The sequence below is a fragment of the Syngnathus typhle genome, linkage group LG12, assembly GCF_033458585.1.
Source record: "Syngnathus typhle isolate RoL2023-S1 ecotype Sweden linkage group LG12, RoL_Styp_1.0, whole genome shotgun sequence".
Classification (NCBI taxonomy): domain Eukaryota; kingdom Metazoa; phylum Chordata; class Actinopteri; order Syngnathiformes; family Syngnathidae; genus Syngnathus; species Syngnathus typhle.
In genome coordinates this window covers 5,953,529-5,972,353 of record NC_083749.1, presented here as the reverse complement: position 1 = coordinate 5,972,353, position 18,825 = coordinate 5,953,529, and the positions used below count along the sequence as shown (strand labels likewise).

Below are 18,825 nucleotides of genomic sequence, written 5' to 3'. Positions count from 1 at the left end.
TCACCATAGCATCAAAATAAATCCAGCTCCATTTTCTCTCCCTTTTTCATTCTCTCTTAGTCTCATGATTTAATCCTGACCATTTCCCCCCTTCTCTCCCTTGCTCGCTCTCTATCCTTGCTGCTGACTCCTCCCTCCATTTCTGTCCTGTACTCCCTCTCCCTGTCTCTGACACACACACACACGCACACACACACACACGCACGCACACACATATACACGCCCTCCACCCCCATCGCTGCAGTGTCTCAACTGCCTTGGAGCAAACGAGAGGAGGATACTGACGTGTAAAAGCCACATTAAAGATAGAGACAGGCAATGTATGTGTGTGTATGTGTGTGTAAGTAATCGGGAACATGAGGAAGACACCAAAATGAAGACGTGCGAGTAAAAGGGTGGATTGCTCAGAGGCGTTCAGGGGGCTCATCTGCAGTATCCTTTGTAAACGGATGCTGGCTTGTGAACACGGTAAGGCTAACTACTACTCAGACTGCTGTTTTTATTTCTTTTCGTTTATTGGGAACGCGGTTAGGTAGGACAAATGCGGGGCACCTGTGTGCGCGTTGGGTGTGTTTTCGCAAAACGGGCAAGGTGATGTTCAGAGATGACACCAAGGCAACCAGATTGTCCGTCCCCGTCCTCCACCCTGCTAGCTGTGTGCCAGTGGACAGTGCTATCATCTTGTTATTTGCATCATCACCAAAGAGCATCCTCCATCCTTAAGGATGCTTTCGTCACAACTGCGTGCAGAAATCTTAAAGTTGGCTTATGTAGGACAAGGGTGTGTGCGTAGGCCACTGGGGCTTGGAAATAGGAGAGGAATAGACGAAGCACATGATCAGGTGTTGGCTTCCAAAGACGCGAGCTGGAAGGGGACAAAATTCCTCTTTAGTATTGCCGGGACAGATTTGTAGGAGCGGCGTGGGACTGGCGCCGACCGCCGCTTTACGCCTGCGTTAAATCATCATTGATCATCGTTGAGTTGATTTAGGGATTGTGACGGCAAGGAGGGGAGGGGGTGGGAGTTTCAGCAGCCTTTCATATGTAGTAAATTTGATGATAATAATCGGTTTTGTACGGCATACTTGTGCTCCATGCCGGAGAGACAGGGAGGGAACCATTGCAGCTGAGAGGTGGTGGTGGTGGTGGTGGGGGGGGGGTAACAGTAAGGAGGCAGATGGGGCAGAGGGGCGGAGGTTGTGATGCTGCAGAGAGAAAGAAGGAAAGAAGGGAAAATCGACTTGCATGTTAAAAAAAAAAATAAAAATAGTACTGAAGGAAATGCTGGCTTCTTATCATGACAACGCACGAAGAGCGTCACCAGACGTCTCGGAATTAGGGTTAAAAAAAAAAAATGGCTAAAGTCTACTGTGCTTGTCAAAATGGATCAGGAAGATTAGCTTATGCTCGCGTGGTTTGGGCTCGTCGAGAAAGGATAGGAATATTGATCAGTCTCTGTCTGACACATGGGCTTTTATAGCTCGCTGTTCTTAATCAAGTCCTTGTTCAAGTATTTTTTTTACAAGCCCCATTTTGGAGCTTTCCAGTCAGGTTTGTTATCCAAAATGTGTAACTCATCATTCGCTTGAGATGCATCTCCTCCCTTCCCACCCTTCACTTCCATTTGATTGGTTCAATATGTCCGAAGAACATTAGCCATGTACCAAGCTATGTGTGTTATTTGAAGCTTTAGGACTTTGTGTCACACCAATTACCGAGAGCAGGAAACACCGTGGGAAATAGTAGCGTGTGCATCTTTCGATATTTCCACCTGTTTGCCCACAGTCTGGTCACTGCTCGGAAACCCGACGGGAGGCCAAGCAAGGTCAAGCTCGCTGTGACAAAAGCTTTAATCAGCCCCGCAAGCTGCAGTAACATCTGAGTGGCTTTTATTTGCTAAACTGTTGACTGTTTGGCTTGTAATGTTTGATGAAGCGGGAGAAGGTGGATGTCTGCGGTCCAAAGTGTGGAAAATGAGTAAAGCTCAAAAATCCTCAAGAGCTCGACTTTTGTTTTTTCCCATGCAAATGCGTTGGGAATTAATTCCAAATCAAAATATTGGGAAAAATATTTTGATTTGGAATTAAAAAATATGTATAAAAAAAAAAAAAAATTAAATAAAGAAATAAATATTAAGATGTTCGATAAATATCCTAGAAAATGTTAGTATTAAAAACACTTAAATGATCAAACTATCAATGATAAAAAAGCCAAATATGGCTATTTTCTTTTCTTTTTTTTTGTTCAGTATGACAATGTACTCCGCTAACAAGCTTATCAACTTTTCCCAGTTGGGACCAACGTAAATAGAGGATCCTTTCTAACCGCTTGGTATTTGTGATCCATAGAGTCAACCGACGTCGAGCTCCTGTGAACCGGCATTTCAGCCAATTACGATTGAATTACCGTTCGCCGTTCCTCCGCCATTCTTAGTTTTGTCAGTTTGGCCTAACTAACTTAACAGAAATTGCTTTTCCTTTCATTTTCTGCCAAGCACAATCAAATCCATACAATTCTCCTGTTTAAATTGAGATTGCATTATCCAATCCTCCCAATGTCAAAATAGCTCAAAGCCAAACGACTCCCGTTCCTATTATTCCAAACACAACTGAATAAAGGCTCACTTTAACAAATGATTGAACATGTCAAAATATTGACTAAAACAAGAATTGGGATTGAACGGTTTCAGTAAGTGGAAATGCTATTAAAAACGAGTCCTCCATCTCAACTGTGCCGATGGCAAATGTTTGCCACAGTACGCTGTCCGTCAAACGAGCTGTACCCATATAAAAACCAGCGCGACTGTGACAAAAAATGACCTCCTTCCGACTCTTTTGTTACTTGCTTCTTTCGAGTCCACTGGGTGACATAATGACTGGGGACAGCACAGGCAGATTTGATTTAAAAGGCACAAACAAAACTGTAAAGGGACACGCCCAGTTGCCCGCACACTGGGGACACCCCTGTGGCACTTTTACATTACCAAGCCAAGTGCTAAGAATTTTATGATTCAAAATTGGGGACAAGTGTCGTACGGCTAATTTGTCCGCTATTTAACGTAAAGTGTGGATATTAGCGTCACTTTGATTCCTGCTACAGCCGTTGCTCACTTTACGACATTTTGACAAATAGTGCAGAATGAATCGGTTTGTGGAGCAGCATAAGGATCAAGTCATATCAAGCGCCACACAAAGACATGCTCTGTTCCCGCTGTAGATTCATTTGACTTTGTCTAATTTATGGCCGACAAGTTTTTTTTTATAAAACATGTGAACAGACAGGGAGAACTATGACTTGACTAAATGAACCTCCTCCCCTCAGTTCAACATAGTCGCATGGCAACAAGATGTTTTTTATGAGACCGGTGGGACAAATCTTTCAATCAGCAAATCGGTGAATCTTTCAACACGTTAGCATAGGTTAGCAACGGCGTGTTCCGGCTACAACTTTAGGTTACGTTTTAGGTTACGCCCTCGTAACTGAGGGCCTCTTGAACTCTTATGTCGGACAATGTAAGATTTATGAATTCAACTAATTACAAAATGTGCTTTGCATGGAACTCGTTTAGACTCGATAATACCAACAATGACACTGAACTATTGTCTTCGAACGAGACAATGCTTATATTCAGCTGCTTCGGCACTGGTGTTTATTTATTTATTTATTTATTTATTTTGTCCTGGCCAGGTTATTACCTGGCAACATGTTCTTTGGGAGCCAATTCTCTTGTGCAGGCAGTGACATAAAGAGGAATAATAAATATCTTATGAGTCTGTGTTGAATCAAACCCATTTTTAAGGCCGGGGCTTGAAGCAGCTCTGCATTCTTCTTTGGTGTTGTAAAAAAACAACATTTGCTCAACCCGCTTCTTTCTTTCTCCTTTGACCTCCATCTCTCTCGCTCATCTATGCCCGGCACCACATACAGGAGCCCGTCTGTTTCCCTTCTGAAGGCCAACAAGTGAACGGGCCTTCACTTGCTGCACTCAAATGTGGGGTGGGGGGGGGCAAACAGACCAACTTTGTGTTCCCAATGCACACACATAACAGTAGTCATATGACAACAAGGAGGCAGTGGAGAGGGAGGGGAGGAGGGGTAATGGTGGTAGTGGGTTGATGATGCGACCCGCGGGCGAGAGATGTAGCTGTGCACTGAAAGCAATTAAAGGTAGTATGCGTATTGTGTTCACTTACACATAGAACTTTTGAATTCTACACAGAGGGGTCATAAAGGTCAAACACAATCTGCTCCAGGGTCAAACAGCCATTTTACTAAGAGATGGGCGAGTATCATGTATCAGTATCGGTGCCGATACCAGCCTCAGTATCAGTACTTGCAACAATGCCGTCTTATTGTGACCCTTTTCCAATTGGGAACTAGAAATTAGAAAATCTAGTAGAAAATTGCTGTTAGCCTCATGTAATTTCAAGGAAAATTGGAAATATAGAACTATAAGATATAAAAATATAAAACGTTAAAATATAAAATATTGAAATATAAATATAAAAAAATATAAAACAATATGCATAAAAAATATACAAAATTATTAAAATATTGGTATCGGTGAAAGCCGTTATACAAGTGCAAAATGAATTATTACTCTACTCCACGGCTCTCAAAGCCTATCCCAGCTGATTTGGGCCGATCACAGGGAACGTACAAACGCGCATTCACACTGCCATTGAGTGCAAACTGATCCCTTGTTGTCTGCACAGAAAGTCAAGCCAACAAACCACCATCAGTAACTCACCACTGTTTAGAGTACAACAGCAAAACAATAAAACACTCAGTCCTAACTTTAATGGCCATGACTATTCCAGAACTTCCACCATGGATGAGACTCAAACAGTAAATACATGTCTACATGTGTCCACCTTGTGCCATTCTTTTTCTCGCAGCCTGTGCACAAACACGCCATTCTCAACGCTAGCTGGCCTCGTGACTCAATGTGACTTGCTAGATTGATGATAGGGGAACGCAGCATCAACAACGTTAAACAAGGCATTATTACAATAAAGAAAGCTCGCCCCCCAACCCCCCAGCATCCCGTCCCCGCTTTTAAAACGGTCCACTGTTTTGGGAAAAGAACAGCGCCCGTCATTGTTGTCCATCATGAATGAGTTGCATCCCCACGTGTGCACACAGGCATCCATTTCTCCAGTCTGCTTTTAACGTTGCATAACCGACACAATATTAGGTACATGTACACCTGCTAATCCTATCCCAACCCTTACTTGACAAAAAGAAAAAAGAAGAAAAAAAATCAAACAAAAATTGCACCGGGGGCCGTGCAATAAAATACTGAGTGCCCCAACTTCACAAACGCTCAAAACTAAATTGGTTTATGCCGATTTCTTACGCTGGCTGCACAGGCGCCTGCTTACAAAAACAGGGCCCCAAGTGTTTGTGAATTTTACAAGTATGTAATTAAAAAAAAAGATAATACTTGAAATCAGGCTTTGAGGCTAAATTCCACTTTTGGGTGGTCTTAGTGATGATTTTTTGTCAGCTATGGAAAATTATTTCCAAGAATCTCACTATTCAAAGCTACTTTCCCCAAATAACAATTAAACATTAGGGCTTTATTCACGCTGCATTGCATTTTGTCCAGAAAGCTAAATCCAGCCGAGACTAACATCAAGCAAAGCACTTAGATTTGCTGCGATTATCAGGCACGAATGAATCTATGTTGATTAAAGAAGCTTTCAGAATAAATTAACAAAATAATCCACCAGAAAACCCTCACGCTTTTGTATTTTCACAGCAGATTGTTTTTTTTTTTTAATTAAAGTTTTATCTTCCATTAGAGGTTACTCACATGCTACTATAAAACAAATTCATGCTTTTGTTGGCCAAGTTAAATCAAATACACACCAAAATCCTACCTTTGGTCACTTTTTATATTTCTGAATTGTAAGGTGTCTGACAACTCTGCATTATCCAAACTTTTGAAATGTGATCTCATTCACATAAAACTCCCAACATGATGCTTTAGTAGTAGAATGGGACTTGTGGGGGTACTTGGGAGCCCAATTAAGCACGTCTTAATTGCTGCAAAAGAATCAAAACGTAAACTTGCACAAAGTGTCGGATGGTGCAGAAAAATCGTCTGACCTATATCTATTCTAATTTTGATGTTAAGTGGGCCCAACACGCAGCTCTGAGTCATCACTGCCAAGCAGGCTTTCTAGCTTGGGAGTGCTTGTACATGTTCTGTTCCTCTGAGCTCCGCACGGTAAAGCATACATTATGCTCATTAGCTGCAAAATAAGGCATCCCGCTTGTGTTTCAATCAAACAATGTCTGTGCTCCAATCCGGGATGACACCGATCAATCATCCGCCGGGTGGAACCATAAAATTGACTGTTTGCTTTTTTTGTCCCAGATTCCAGCGTGCACTTATAGAGCAATAACTCTATACATTGCCTATATCATTTAATATCAGTGTAGCATGTCAGCAAAGCTTGATGTTTATTTCAAAAATGAAAAATATATCTATTCCCTCTGTTCGATTGCAAAAGTACGCCAATCTCTCTGGTGTTTGCCGGCTCCTAATTAGAAGGGCCGCTTCGCTACTCGCCGGCCGAGCATAACGAACAGCAACGTTCAATACGCAGCACTCGGAAAGAAATCAAATTGTGATTTATTGGAATGAAACACGTTGAAATGAAGCTGCGCGTTTCTTGTTGACTGTTGCTCAGCTGCAGCGCCCGGCTTGTTTAAACTGTCAACAGCGTGAGCTGCAGATGTTAAAAATCACGTTGAAACTTCATAAAACCCTGAAAGTCACCTTGACTTCTGCGTAACTGTAACACTAACATACGAAATATTTGTCGCAAACATGAGCTTATCTGCTACGCCATGCGTTCCATATCCTCATTTAAATTTGCCATTATCCCTTCGGGAAAAGCCGGTCGGCTGTGTTTATACTAAACAGGCTTACGAGTCACCTTGTGGCGGCTGTGCAACGCGGAAGACAAGCGTAGTCGAGCGGAGCGAGCGGATTGATCGTGCTGCGCTAATGCGTTGCTCGTTCATCACGTACATTAATAATGTCCCTCCAGCAGTGGCTCGTCTCACTTAGGAGGCCAGATTTCTCCCACATGGTTTCAAGAATTCTTTATCAACTGAATAATTACATGCTGTTGTATTTTCACTGGCGGAGCTAGAATTTTCTTCCTCGGAGGGGGGCCCGGCCTCCCCCTTCTAACTCCGCCAGTGATTGTTATTGTTATCTACCACAAAAGTTAAAAAAATTATTTGATATACTATTTTAAGATTAAGTCATAATTTTCCACTATTGGACACAAAGTTCTCTCACTAACCCCTTTCTAAAAGATGCTGTCAGGTGGAGTATAGCGAGTAGCGAGAAGCTAGCTCGCGGCTATTCAAATGATGATAATTAAATGACATGTGAGCGCTTTCTATGTGAGCCTGCTCTGTGCTCCCCACTGCAAAGCTTTCTTGTCAAATATCTCCTCAAGTACGATAGGGATAACCCTGCCATTGTGAAGATGTCAGCGGATGGTGCCAAGCAAAGTTAGAGCGGGCCCTCCAAACCCAGAGACAAAGGAAGTACAGTCATCTAAAAGTCACACACTTCCTCAGTGCCCAACTGGTCTAAATACTCAAACGTTAAATGCCAGTCATACCATTTGTTTACTTGAACAGTGGAACACTAAAGTTGAACACACCCCGCTGGTTATACAATTGACAACTCGGTAAAAATGAATGAAAGGATTTTTCTTTGTGACCTTTCTGCAGCCGTATTTCAAACTATCACGGTGGCGTCATACAAGAGGTCAGCGTATTGTGTTAAATTCCAGTCACAAGCATCAAAGAATTATTTCATTTAAAAAAAAATTTTTTTTTTACTTAACTTATTTCAAAAGTTTTATGTGTTGTGCGTGTATCTGTGAAGTCACAAAGTGTCAGCATACGTTATCAGTTCAGCATCTTTTTTCCTAAAGTTATTCTAAAAGATCCTCTGATCCTCCTTGAGCGCGGAAATATTCTAACATTTCCTCGAGGCAAATTATTTGAAAATACAAATAAATAAAAATTGTGTTCGACCTTTGACTTTGTACATAAATGATTGCCGCATTAGCATATTTTCCCCACTGGATGCATGAACACTGCATGCCCTATAGCGCAAGTCAATGCTAACCGGAACAAATCAAACGCAAGCCTGCGACTGTGACGCCTCATTCATCAACACACAACACGATGGATAAAACCATTTTTCTTCCTACAATTATATTCATTCCTAAAAAGAAAAAAAAATACATTTAGCATTGGGACTTATCGCTAACACCAATGCACATTAGCAGGATTGTACCAGATGTGTCCGCTTCAGTAACACATCCTGCTATACTGTACTTTTTTTTAATCAATATAATTCTTGATGACCTAGATAGGTTTGTTTACTCACTGTAATCTCACCATCATGTTTGTGTACATATTTTGACATCCACCAACCAGCCATTTAGTAGCCATTCACTGCTGTAGGGATAAGCACATGCTTTGAACAGCAGAGGGAGGATTGGAAAATTGTGTGTAAAAAATAGGTTAGCGAAAGTACCACCTTGTCATATTACCTAAGCACTCGTGATACATTAAGACGCCTGCCTGCCAACACCTGCTATTTATTCCTCACCAAGCTGTCCAATTTCCATCTGAATTCCATAATTGACAATCGTAGTGGATGTGACAGTCTGCAAGACATGTGAAATGGTGTCAGCAATGATGCGCGTTAGCATTTTGCTGTTAAGGTCAGCACTGCTCCAACTTTTAATGAGGATATGATGAAGGTCAGCATTTTCTTTTTTCCTTTATAGTTGTTTGCACTCTTGGCAATGTATTCTCTTACAATTATCTAATGTGGTGCAACTTCAAAAGCTGAAGAAATGCAGTTGCTGCAATTATTCTTATTATTTTTTTAAAGGGTTTTTGCATAGCCTTAACATCTGTGCCTGTCTGTCATTGAGTGAATAGAATCAGGTGCCTGAAGCTCGAAAACCAACTTCTCAATTTGTGTGGAGATGCTTTGTTGCAGTTTATAGGTAGGCAAAGTTTAGGTCTGCCAAGAAAAAAAAAAAAAATCGGGCCAAACCATGATTTCCCGTTTGTGACTGTGCCAATAGAGAACAGCCTGTCTCATTACAGAATATACCGATTTGCCCACAGGCCATCCCTTCACCAGCAAAGCAGAACTATATTAACGTCCTAAAATATATTACACTTCAATATTTCTTAAGAAGAAAACCTCTAACTCCCAACTAATATAAACCGCAAATAACCAAAATGAAACTAGATCCCATAGAAAATATTTCTACTTTCCAATAATCCCAGAGCTGCTGGATAACATCACAAAAGTCTGCAAGCGGAGCGGGTTGGCTTCATTAAAGTGTGGAAGGCACCTGTCATTTTCCCTCAGGACAGTAAATAAAGAATTTTTACTTGACTGCAGTCAAAGAACAGCAGACAATATCCAGAGGTGTACATGCTTTTTTTCTCAAAAAGAAACTCGTTTTGCAAAGCTGCTTTTTCCAGCCCGTGTTTCGACATAGTATCTCTGACCTTGATCGTGTCTTGTGTATTTGTGGCACCAACCAGTCAATGTTTTAGAGCATACAGTCATTTAAAAAATGATAGTTTATAATCTTAGCGTTACTTCCGTGATGAGAATCTTCAAAATGATCCAAATCGGTGTATTAGTGGCGCGGAAATGTGCCAGGACACGTGTTTCACCAAGCGAGACTGGCAGAGCTAGAGGGGGGCCTGCGGGGGCACTGTCACCCCCTTCCGGAAATATGCTTGAAACCCCCAGATGCCAGACCAGATAATTAGCTTTTGGGTTTTCCAGTATTGCAATTTTTCACGGATTTTTTGTTTCCACATTTCCCATGTAATGAATGCATTCCGCAGTTAGCTAATTAGTAGCGTGATGAACCAATCTCTCGTGGAATGTAAAAATTCATGTATTTCATCTGTTGTGTTTCACCAGACTCTAAGAAGAATTTGCAACCCTGTGAAGATAAGTCTCACTCTGGGGTGGATGATTGCGGTGAGCTGACTGGGAGGAGGCAACACAGGAGCCATGCGGGAATGGAGTGAGAGAATTTTCCCAATCACACCCGTCAAGCCCAAACACTTCCTCCACTGACATAAGCCGAAGGTAGTCCGCCTTCCTCCAGCGATTCTCCTCGAGGGGAGCCCCTGCTATGATCCCCATCTCCCTCGGCTTCAGCAGGCAGTCGAACCTCAGTGCAAGGCACTGTGTGGGCATCCCACAAGTCTGGGTTTTGCCCACACGGGACTCACAGACTGCCCCGGAGGAAGAAGAATGAGACACTTCTGAGTCACTCATTTCTGCGGAGGCTCTTCTGGCTCGTTCTGACGTAGCACCTTCTACCGACAATCCTCGACCCCCTCCAAAGTCCCCATCACGTCTTCTCTGCAATTAGTTCACCCGTCAAGCGTCAGCACGAGTTCCTTCGCGCTCACCACGTGGTGGAGGACCATGGGATGCCGTCAGAGCTCGGAGGAGAAGGAAGCGGCTCGACGCTCGCGGCGAATCGACCGCCACTTGCGATCGGAGAGTCAGCGGCAGAGACGTGAGATCAAGTTATTGCTGCTGGGCACCAGCAACTCCGGCAAGAGTACCATCGTCAAGCAGATGAAGATCATCCACAGCGGCGGCTTCAACCTTGAGGCCTGCAAGGAGTACAAGCCCCTCATCCTGTACAACGCCATCGACTCGCTCACCCGCATCATCCGTGCCCTGACCACCCTTAAGATTGACTTTCACAATCCCGATCGCGCCTACGACGCTGTGCAGCTCTTTGCCCTCACGGGGCCGGCGGAAAGCAAGGGAGAGATCACTCCGGAGTTGCTGGGAGTCATGAAACGCCTCTGGGCAGACTCTGGGGTCCAGGAGTGTTTTCAGCGATCCAATGAGTACCACTTAGAGGACAATACCGCTTACTACCTAAACGACCTGGACCGCATTTCTGCGCCCGAGTACATCCCGACGGTGGAGGACATTCTGCGCTCCCGAGACATGACCACTGGCATTGTAGAGAACAAGTTCACCTTCAAGGAGCTCACCTTCAAGATGGTAGACGTAGGCGGACAGCGATCCGAGAGAAAGAAGTGGATCCATTGTTTCGAGGGCGTGACAGCAATCATTTTCTGTGTTGAACTGAGCGGCTATGACCTCAAACTCTACGAGGACAACCAGACGGTAAGAAAAATCAATTGTAAAGCTACGCATACAGACAGGCATAGATCATAATTATAAGAAGGTCAAAGTATCCATGGATCCAGAACTCAGAAGGTAAGGCCATCCTAATTCCTCAGCAAGACTATTACAAACATGGAAAGAAATGGAAGGCACACCTAAAGTGTCTCTGACTGAAGAAGTCTGCATCATCTCTTTCTCATGGTTTGGGAATTTAAGCAATTTCCTTGCCATGCTATATCTATTTCCTTCTTGAGATGTTTTGGTATGCTGAGGTCGTTAATGTTTGGTTTAACTGCCTTTTTGGGAGGCGATCAACAATGGCTACTATTTCAGTTTTTGGACAGGATCACCTAAGGGGTCAGCTATTTTTAGAATTCCACAAGCATATTTTATTTCCTAAAAGGTGTCTGTGCCCACAGATAAGTAACACACAACGCTGTGGGTCCTAGACAACTAGACAAAAGTTGAACAAAAACAGATTGGAACCAATTACAAGTCCAGGTTAAAAATAGACTGTGGAGAAAAATCCAGTATGGTGTTAATTGAGTTCACAGAATCACGTGTGAATCTTTTACCTGTGAGATTTAACAGGCTGCAAAGGCTCTTGTATCTCTTTTGGGGGTTCACAAGTCCTTGGAATGAAAAACAACTACAATTTTCAGACTGCTAGCTAGAGAGCAACAAAGTATAGATTTCTTGTTAGCTTACAGCAATCGACAAAATAAAACCAGGGTCTCTATGTTTGTGCACAGGCACATGTCACCCACACAAACTATCGAGATTGAATGTGGTCTCAAACAAATTGTCAGCTGTGCTCACACCCACAAAAGCGCAACCACCCCTTTGAAACTGCCTTCTATCAAAATATCGCCCATGTGTAAGAAAATGAGCAATGATGGAAAGAATTCAAGCAGTAGAGATAAGTCCACTTTTCAGCCTCAACATTTGCTCTGCGCTGGTTTCAATATGACAAAAATAACCGGAAGCCCCCAAATAGTTTTCTTCAGCTAACATTCCATTTGATGATTCTAAGGAATAAAAATCTGAGCTGGAATTGCCAAACTACAAACCGATCGGCTTACTATGACAAGATATATAGTAAGTGAGGGATTGAACGGATCTGAATTAAGCTTTTAATGTCTACCCTGGTAATAAAAAAACATTCCTCTGGAAGGAAATTTTGATGCGCCAAATCACACAAGACTTAAAACACACCATAATTACTGTACATTTACCCATCAACCCATTCCTAGTTGCAGTTTCCCTGTCCCATCCTTGTCCTCATAATGAATCGGTTTCCGCGGTTACCGTTGCCTAGCAACAAGCCAGTCAAATGCTCCTAATCCTGCAATGTTGACAGTGAGCTGTGACTAGGGAAAGGAGGATGAGAAGGAAAGGGGAGGGGGGAGGTGGGGGTCCAACAAACAGCATCACAGGAGAGAATACGTGTTGATGTACAAAGGTGTGTCAAAAATCTTCCAGGACTAGGATATAATTGAAACACAAATCACAAACTAGGAGATTGGCCCCTTTTGAAGTAATCCCCCCCGGGGTCTTTCACACTGCATCTATCACAGCGTCGCCTCAACCCATCCTTTGTGTCTATACAGCCCCGCGACAGGAAACACACTCCAAATGAAAAATTTGGGTGCAGCGCCGCTGCGAGGACCGACAGCACATCCAATAAGAGAGGTGTGGCGCCTCGATTTCACAGCGAGAATTGCTGTACAGAATACGACAGGGAGACAATGGAGAACAATCTCATCCGCGCAATGCCCCAGTGTTTGTCGCTCTGAAGAAGATGTTGCATTCTTAACAATGAAAATGTTAGATACGATTCAAATACAATCTAACAAAGACACATATAGTTGATTTTATATCATGTCTTCTTATTTTAATCAAAGTCAGGGATTTCTGTTGGAAGTCCAAACCAGCGGAAAAAGCACCTAGCTCCTTTCTGTTCATGAACTTAGCAATCAGTGCCAAAAATAGCCAGGCCCTTCATTTCCTCATGCCTTGCCCTTTGGCCAACGCCTTTACTTTGTTCTTGGTAAAAAAAAATCTCTCTCTAGACATTGTTGGTGAATTGTTGAGGTCCACACTGGAAGACGGTCCTGAAACTCATCTGACACACTTTGCGTACTCTGCATGTGTTGTGTGAAGGTGAGAGCAGGTGGGGGATGGGGGAGCTGAATGAATGCATGAAATTGCTGATGCCGAGCAAGTCAACGTAGCAACGGCGAGCTAGCTTAAATAGGTACGAACGATCCTCTCCATGAACTAGTCGTCCTCAAAATGAAACCTTCCCAAAAGCGATGACTTTATATATGACACAGACTGTCCCTATCACAGGTACACAAGCGGATGTCTGCTCCCGTCTCAAATCGGGCACTCAGACAGGGATTAAAACATGACCGAGTTCTAAGGGAACCGATTACAACGGTATCATGCAATCAAATTGATCTTATGACATAATGGCGTCTACTCGACCCTCCAAAAATCCGATGGGTTCGCTAACAAGCTGTGGTTTTGAGACTGTTGTATAACGCTGTGGCAGCAATTCACAGACACTATCCAGTGTACAGATGGCACCGACCCGAAGGGGGGGTGGGGAGTCGAGGCGGCAATTTGCCGACTTTGAAAGTACATTGAGTCGTAACAGACGCGTATTCCACGATACTTGGACAGGGTGTGTGAACGCAACACTTCTAGTGCCAAAGACTGCTAATGTAAGAAAAGATTTTTTTCTAGCCATGGACCGAGATACCAAGCATAGCGATGTGCTACCGAGACACTGTCGTCGATTGACCCGCCGACAATAAATCATCACTTTCATGTGACAAAAGATATGAAATGGGGTCCTTTTCTCAAAGAAAGCTTTTGGTGATTATGTAATGAAGCGCCATGTGCCAAGAACAAAAGAACACAAATTGCTGGATGTGCTCCATCGTTAGTCTTACTACCTTTTTTTTTTTCTCCCTGTGAAAATGAGAGCGTTATGTTATGATGAACTAATGTAATTCACATGGATGCCATCTGGCATGCGGTCCCTGTGGTGAAAATCCAAGCTAGGCCAAGCTTTACTATTACATATATACCGCAACATGGTAAGCGGAACTGATTTGTACTTCTTAGTGGTTCTTTTTTTTTTTTTTTTGAGGTGTAGGCTTGTTTTGTCGGTGAAGCTCAGTCAAGCGATGCCAGTCTCCATTGTACGACGCAACATTACAGAGCCGTTATTGTGCTGGTAAATACTGAAAAGAACAAACGAGTTGTATTTAGCAGTCGGTGATTTTGAGGAGAGATATGGATTATAAACCCGATTTAAAAACAAGATTCGCAATGCGGTTGCAGTTAGTCCATGTAACAGGGATGATTTGTGAGACTTGGGAAAATAAATTCTACGTTGGAGGTTTTTCTGTAATTTTCCATTATTAGATTGTGTCTAATGAAGAGTGCGGTAGATGTACATGTATGAGTTTAAATTGCTTACTGTCTAACAATTGTAGAGGACAGGTGGAAAGACGAGAGGCTTCCTAGGCTCAGGTTGTCGTCTCCTCTTTGGATCATCTGCAAGGTGGAGGACAGCCGTCGAATGGCGTTAGACTGTTTCGTGTATAACAGGGGTGTCAAACTTGGTTTTGTCGAGGGCCACATTGTCATTGGAAGGCCATTATGAATGTCAACGCCTTGTAAGGCTACACAACAAACTGATGAATAAATCGTTTTTAAATCAGAGACTAGTAAAAACTGTCTAAATATTGAAAAAAAAATGTTTCTATCTTTTAAAATTAAAGATAATTTGCAACTTTAGTATTGGTACAAGAATTTGAGGCAAAATTTGTTTTCGCGGTCCACATAAATGGATATGGCGAGCCATATCTGGCCCCCGGGCCTTGAGTTTGACATCTCGGTGTACAGTGATAAGTGACCAGATCTTTTTGATAGTTTGTGCTATATAGGTTAAAATAAAAAGTGATTTTTTTTTTGGTTCAAATTTCATGACATTTAGCAAAAAAGTATCATCTTAAATGTTAAAAATGAAAAAATGTGTACATTTAATTAATGCTGTGGATTAAAATTCTCATTAATAGTTCTTCTCTTCTTTCACTTTAGTCCACCATTTTCTTTTTCCAGGATGTGCAGATCTTGTGATTTGCTCGGAGCATTGTGTTATTCCTGTCCAGCCCTCTCCATCTGACAAGGTCCCAGTCACAAGCTACTGGCCTGTCGCCACATGCCAGCAGCCGCCATTCCGTTTTCTTTTTCTTTTCGACTTCATTTCCAACATCACATGACGTTAAACTTTATGAGAACAAACATATGCATACGTGCTTACTGCTTATCAACCGCAATTGATATAATTTTCCACCATGTAGGATCTTTTTAACTCTCTAGGTAACTTTGAATGATACTATAGATTTAAGTTAATAAAAGAGATCCGGGTCAGATTGAACTGCTGCTCTGATTCCCTTTTTTTGCCTTTGCAGAGCCGAATGGCCGAGAGCTTGCGTCTCTTCGACTCCATCTGCAACAACAACTGGTTCACCAACACTTCGCTCATCCTCTTCCTCAACAAGAAGGACCTGTTGGCTGAGAAGATCAAACGCATTCCCCTGACAGTCTGCTTCCCCGACTACAAGGGCCAGAACACCTACGAGGAAGCCGCCGTCTACGTTCAGCGGCAGTTTGAGGACCTCAACCGCAACAAGGAGACCAAGGAGATTTACTCGCACTTCACCTGCGCTACCGACACCAGCAACATCCAGTTTGTGTTTGACGCTGTCACGGACGTGATCATCCAGAACAATCTCAAGTACATCGGGTTGTGCTAGGACTCGACGTTTGGTTGGCGGGTGGGTAGTTGGTTTAGCTCTCCGATGAAGTGCAAGAATGACAGAAAAAAAAATGCAAATGAGAAAGGAAGGACGGTTAAGATTGAGATTTTTTAGTGGGGACAAAGACGGGATTTTTCTTTTTTTTTTTTTTTGCACCGAATAGGCAGACACCCACACAGATAAACACCTTTTCTGTTTTGCTCACACAAGATTAAGACGTGGCAACACTGAGACATGTACGACAGTTTCCCCACCTGCCTGCCAAACAGAAGACAAAATACTCGCCCGTGTCTCTAGTCGGGAAGCAAAATGTGGGTAGGCATGATGTCACAGGGTCTTTGCCTAAAAGAAGAAACTGCCACAGTTTAAAAAAATATTTTCTAAGCACTATTTCTGTTCTTCTCCACCAAACTCTATAAAGGCTGTTCTGTTCCTCTTTTTGCTTTTTTTGTGCATTGATAAAAAAATATGTATGACAAACCTGCCTTTTATAGCAGGCCACTGACTTACCAGGAGTGTTAGCGTCAAGTGTTCACCATGATAATTCTACTTTCCAGCAAAGACGACAAAAACAGTGCCAAGATCAGTTTGTAAATAAAACATTGATGACAATAATTTTTTTGTTTTGTTTTTCTGGGGGAAAAAAAAAACCACCCTAAAACATGCATGATTTTGTTACTTTGGGATACTACTCTATTTTCCTTGGAATTTTCTTTTTGTTTTCTTAGGTTTGCAAAGTATATTCCCAAAAATATATATTGAAGTCAAACACTGTGTAAGATTGTACAGCTGTCAAGAGAGGAATCTATTGAAGAGTTCTATCGGGGATGCTACGCTGGTTCAAAAAAAAAAAAAAAATGATGATGATGATGATGATAGGGTCAAGTCTCATTCGTGAAAATGAGAAAAGGAAAAAGGACAACGGAAAAATATGAAAAAGACGACGCAAAGTTCAATCTTCCTTGCATTCTCTAAGTGGAAATTGTCCAACAGTTGGTATGATGTGTAAATATACTGTCCGGTACACTCTTTGTCAAAACAAATAATAATAGTGGTTGAGTTGGGAGGACTGCAAGAGACAAAGAGAGCGAAAGAGAAGGAGAAAGGGGAATTCCATTTTGCTCCTCCTCTTTACCCTTCCTTTCGGTTTATGATGTGCCAACAACCGAGCTAAGGGCTTCACGCTTGACTTTACAGGATGTCCACTTTGAGAGAAAAAAAACAGTACAATTAAAACGAAATGAAAAAGGATAACTACAAATAAAACAACTTATGCAAATTTTCATGGTGTTGTAACTGTGTTTTTTGACAGTGACTTTGTTTTGTCCACAACTATGCAGCATCAAGTGAATGGCAACTGGGAACTTACTGTCCAAAATCATGGAATGAGGACTGTTTGTCCCCTTGTGGACAATGTAACTGCCGGGGCACAACTAATTGCCACGTCAAGAATGTAATTGAATTACTCCTGAATAAATGTGGCCTCTTTGTGAGGAAGTGACAACATACAGTGCCATGGAGGTCACTGGCGGAGCTAGGATTTTTTTTTCTTTGGGGTTGAGGGCAAGGATAAAAAATATATATATCTATAAACCCAGAAATATTATCAGAAAAAACACTGATAAAGATTTATTATAAGTCCCTTACAAGAGACAAGTAGAAATGTTAAAAAAATCCCGAAAAAATTTGAAAAAATCTTGTTTATTCAAAAGGATGTGGTGGGGGAGGCAGTGCCCCGTGGGCCCCCTCTAGCTCCGCCAGTGATTCAGGTCTTTGCTGCAAACCATCAACATCCTGGTTCATAAATAACATTGCCCACACCAGCTGTGTTCCAATAAATGGCTCATTTTGTGTTCATTTTCTGAAATGAATGCTCCACAAAGTGAATTAGGCCCGCGGTTTATGCTTTTACAGACTGGTTTGGACAATGCCGTGTTGATAAATAAAACCCACTTAAAATTGGACAGTTCTGCACAGCAGGCCTCGTGAACATCATGTGGAGAGCATCAGGGGCAAACATAGAATTAAAAAACAGTGCGACGCAGCTCCAAAACAAAAAGCAAACGGCTTTACTGTAACTGAATCAAGGATAAAAACAACCATTGAGACAGGATTTATTTCCCAGATGGTGTTTTGGTCACAAGGGGGTGCTGATGTTCAACCAGAGGGAAATTCCACTAGTCAAATAATGACAATCTTTTAATGGATTCCTTTTTCTGTAGAAGGCTGAGGCTAATATAATCCTCCTTCAAATTCATTTGGTACAGAGAAAATAAAATTGCGATATAATAGCATTAACAACCTTCCTCAATTTATTTGAGCATTTTTAAATAGTAAATAGATGCCAGCAAGCCCTTTTTTTTTAATGACAATGCTCAACATTTATTCCTATAATATTAATAGTTGTATCCCCAAAAACAAGCCTTGTAAAGCCAGGCCTCAAATATCTTGTGAATTTGCTTGTTTGTTCTAATCTTACCTCTCTGCTTCATCCAGCTGAAATGTTCTCAGCTTGGTCTCTAAACTTCCATATCTCCACCTTCATGCAGATTGCCTGATGAGTAAAAAAAAACAAAAAACATTTGCACCATGTTTCACCATATAGATGCAATCACATGTTGTGTCCGTTAGGTGGCATCATTCACCTTCACACGGCAGTGAGCTCAAAGCACGCAAGCAAAATCAAAATAGCAACTACAATGATGTATGTATTAGTCCACCTTCACAATTGACGTATTTTAT

General features: G+C 42.1%; 2 protein-coding genes across 3 annotated transcripts in view; one reads left to right on the top strand and one right to left on the bottom strand.

The window, feature by feature from the left end:
• sppl3 (signal peptide peptidase 3) overlaps window positions 1-18,825 on the bottom strand; it is a 47,008-nt gene that overhangs the window by 17,939 nt on the left and 10,244 nt on the right. The window contains exons 3-4 of one of the 2 annotated variants that reach the window (XM_061292740.1): window positions 18,563-18,637; window positions 14,739-14,815 (exon numbers count right to left, since the gene is read on the bottom strand). In XM_061292740.1, coding sequence (XP_061148724.1) covers window positions 14,739-14,815 — 77 coding nt within the window. In that variant the 5' untranslated portion in view covers window positions 18,563-18,637. Of the gene's footprint in view, window positions 1-14,738; window positions 14,918-18,562; window positions 18,638-18,825 lie in introns of those variants that run through there. The other variant, XM_061292738.1, reaches the window with a different exon arrangement.
• gnaz (guanine nucleotide binding protein (G protein), alpha z polypeptide) lies at window positions 178-17,366 on the top strand. Its single transcript, XM_061292781.1, has 3 exons — window positions 178-468; window positions 10,007-11,245; window positions 15,736-17,366. The coding sequence occupies exons 2-3, from the start codon at window positions 10,523-10,525 to the stop codon at window positions 16,078-16,080; spliced, it is 1,068 nt and encodes a 355-aa protein (XP_061148765.1). The 5' UTR covers window positions 178-468; window positions 10,007-10,522; the 3' UTR covers window positions 16,081-17,366.

Coding starts and splice junctions, on each gene's coding strand:
- gnaz (XM_061292781.1), top strand. CDS start 10,523: ATGGGATGCCGTCAGAGCTCGGAGGAGAAGGAAGCGGCTCGACGCTCG. Junction 11,246..15,735: donor TCTACGAGGACAACCAGACG/GTAAGAAAAATC, acceptor TTGCCTTTGCAG/AGCCGAATGGCCGAGAGCTT.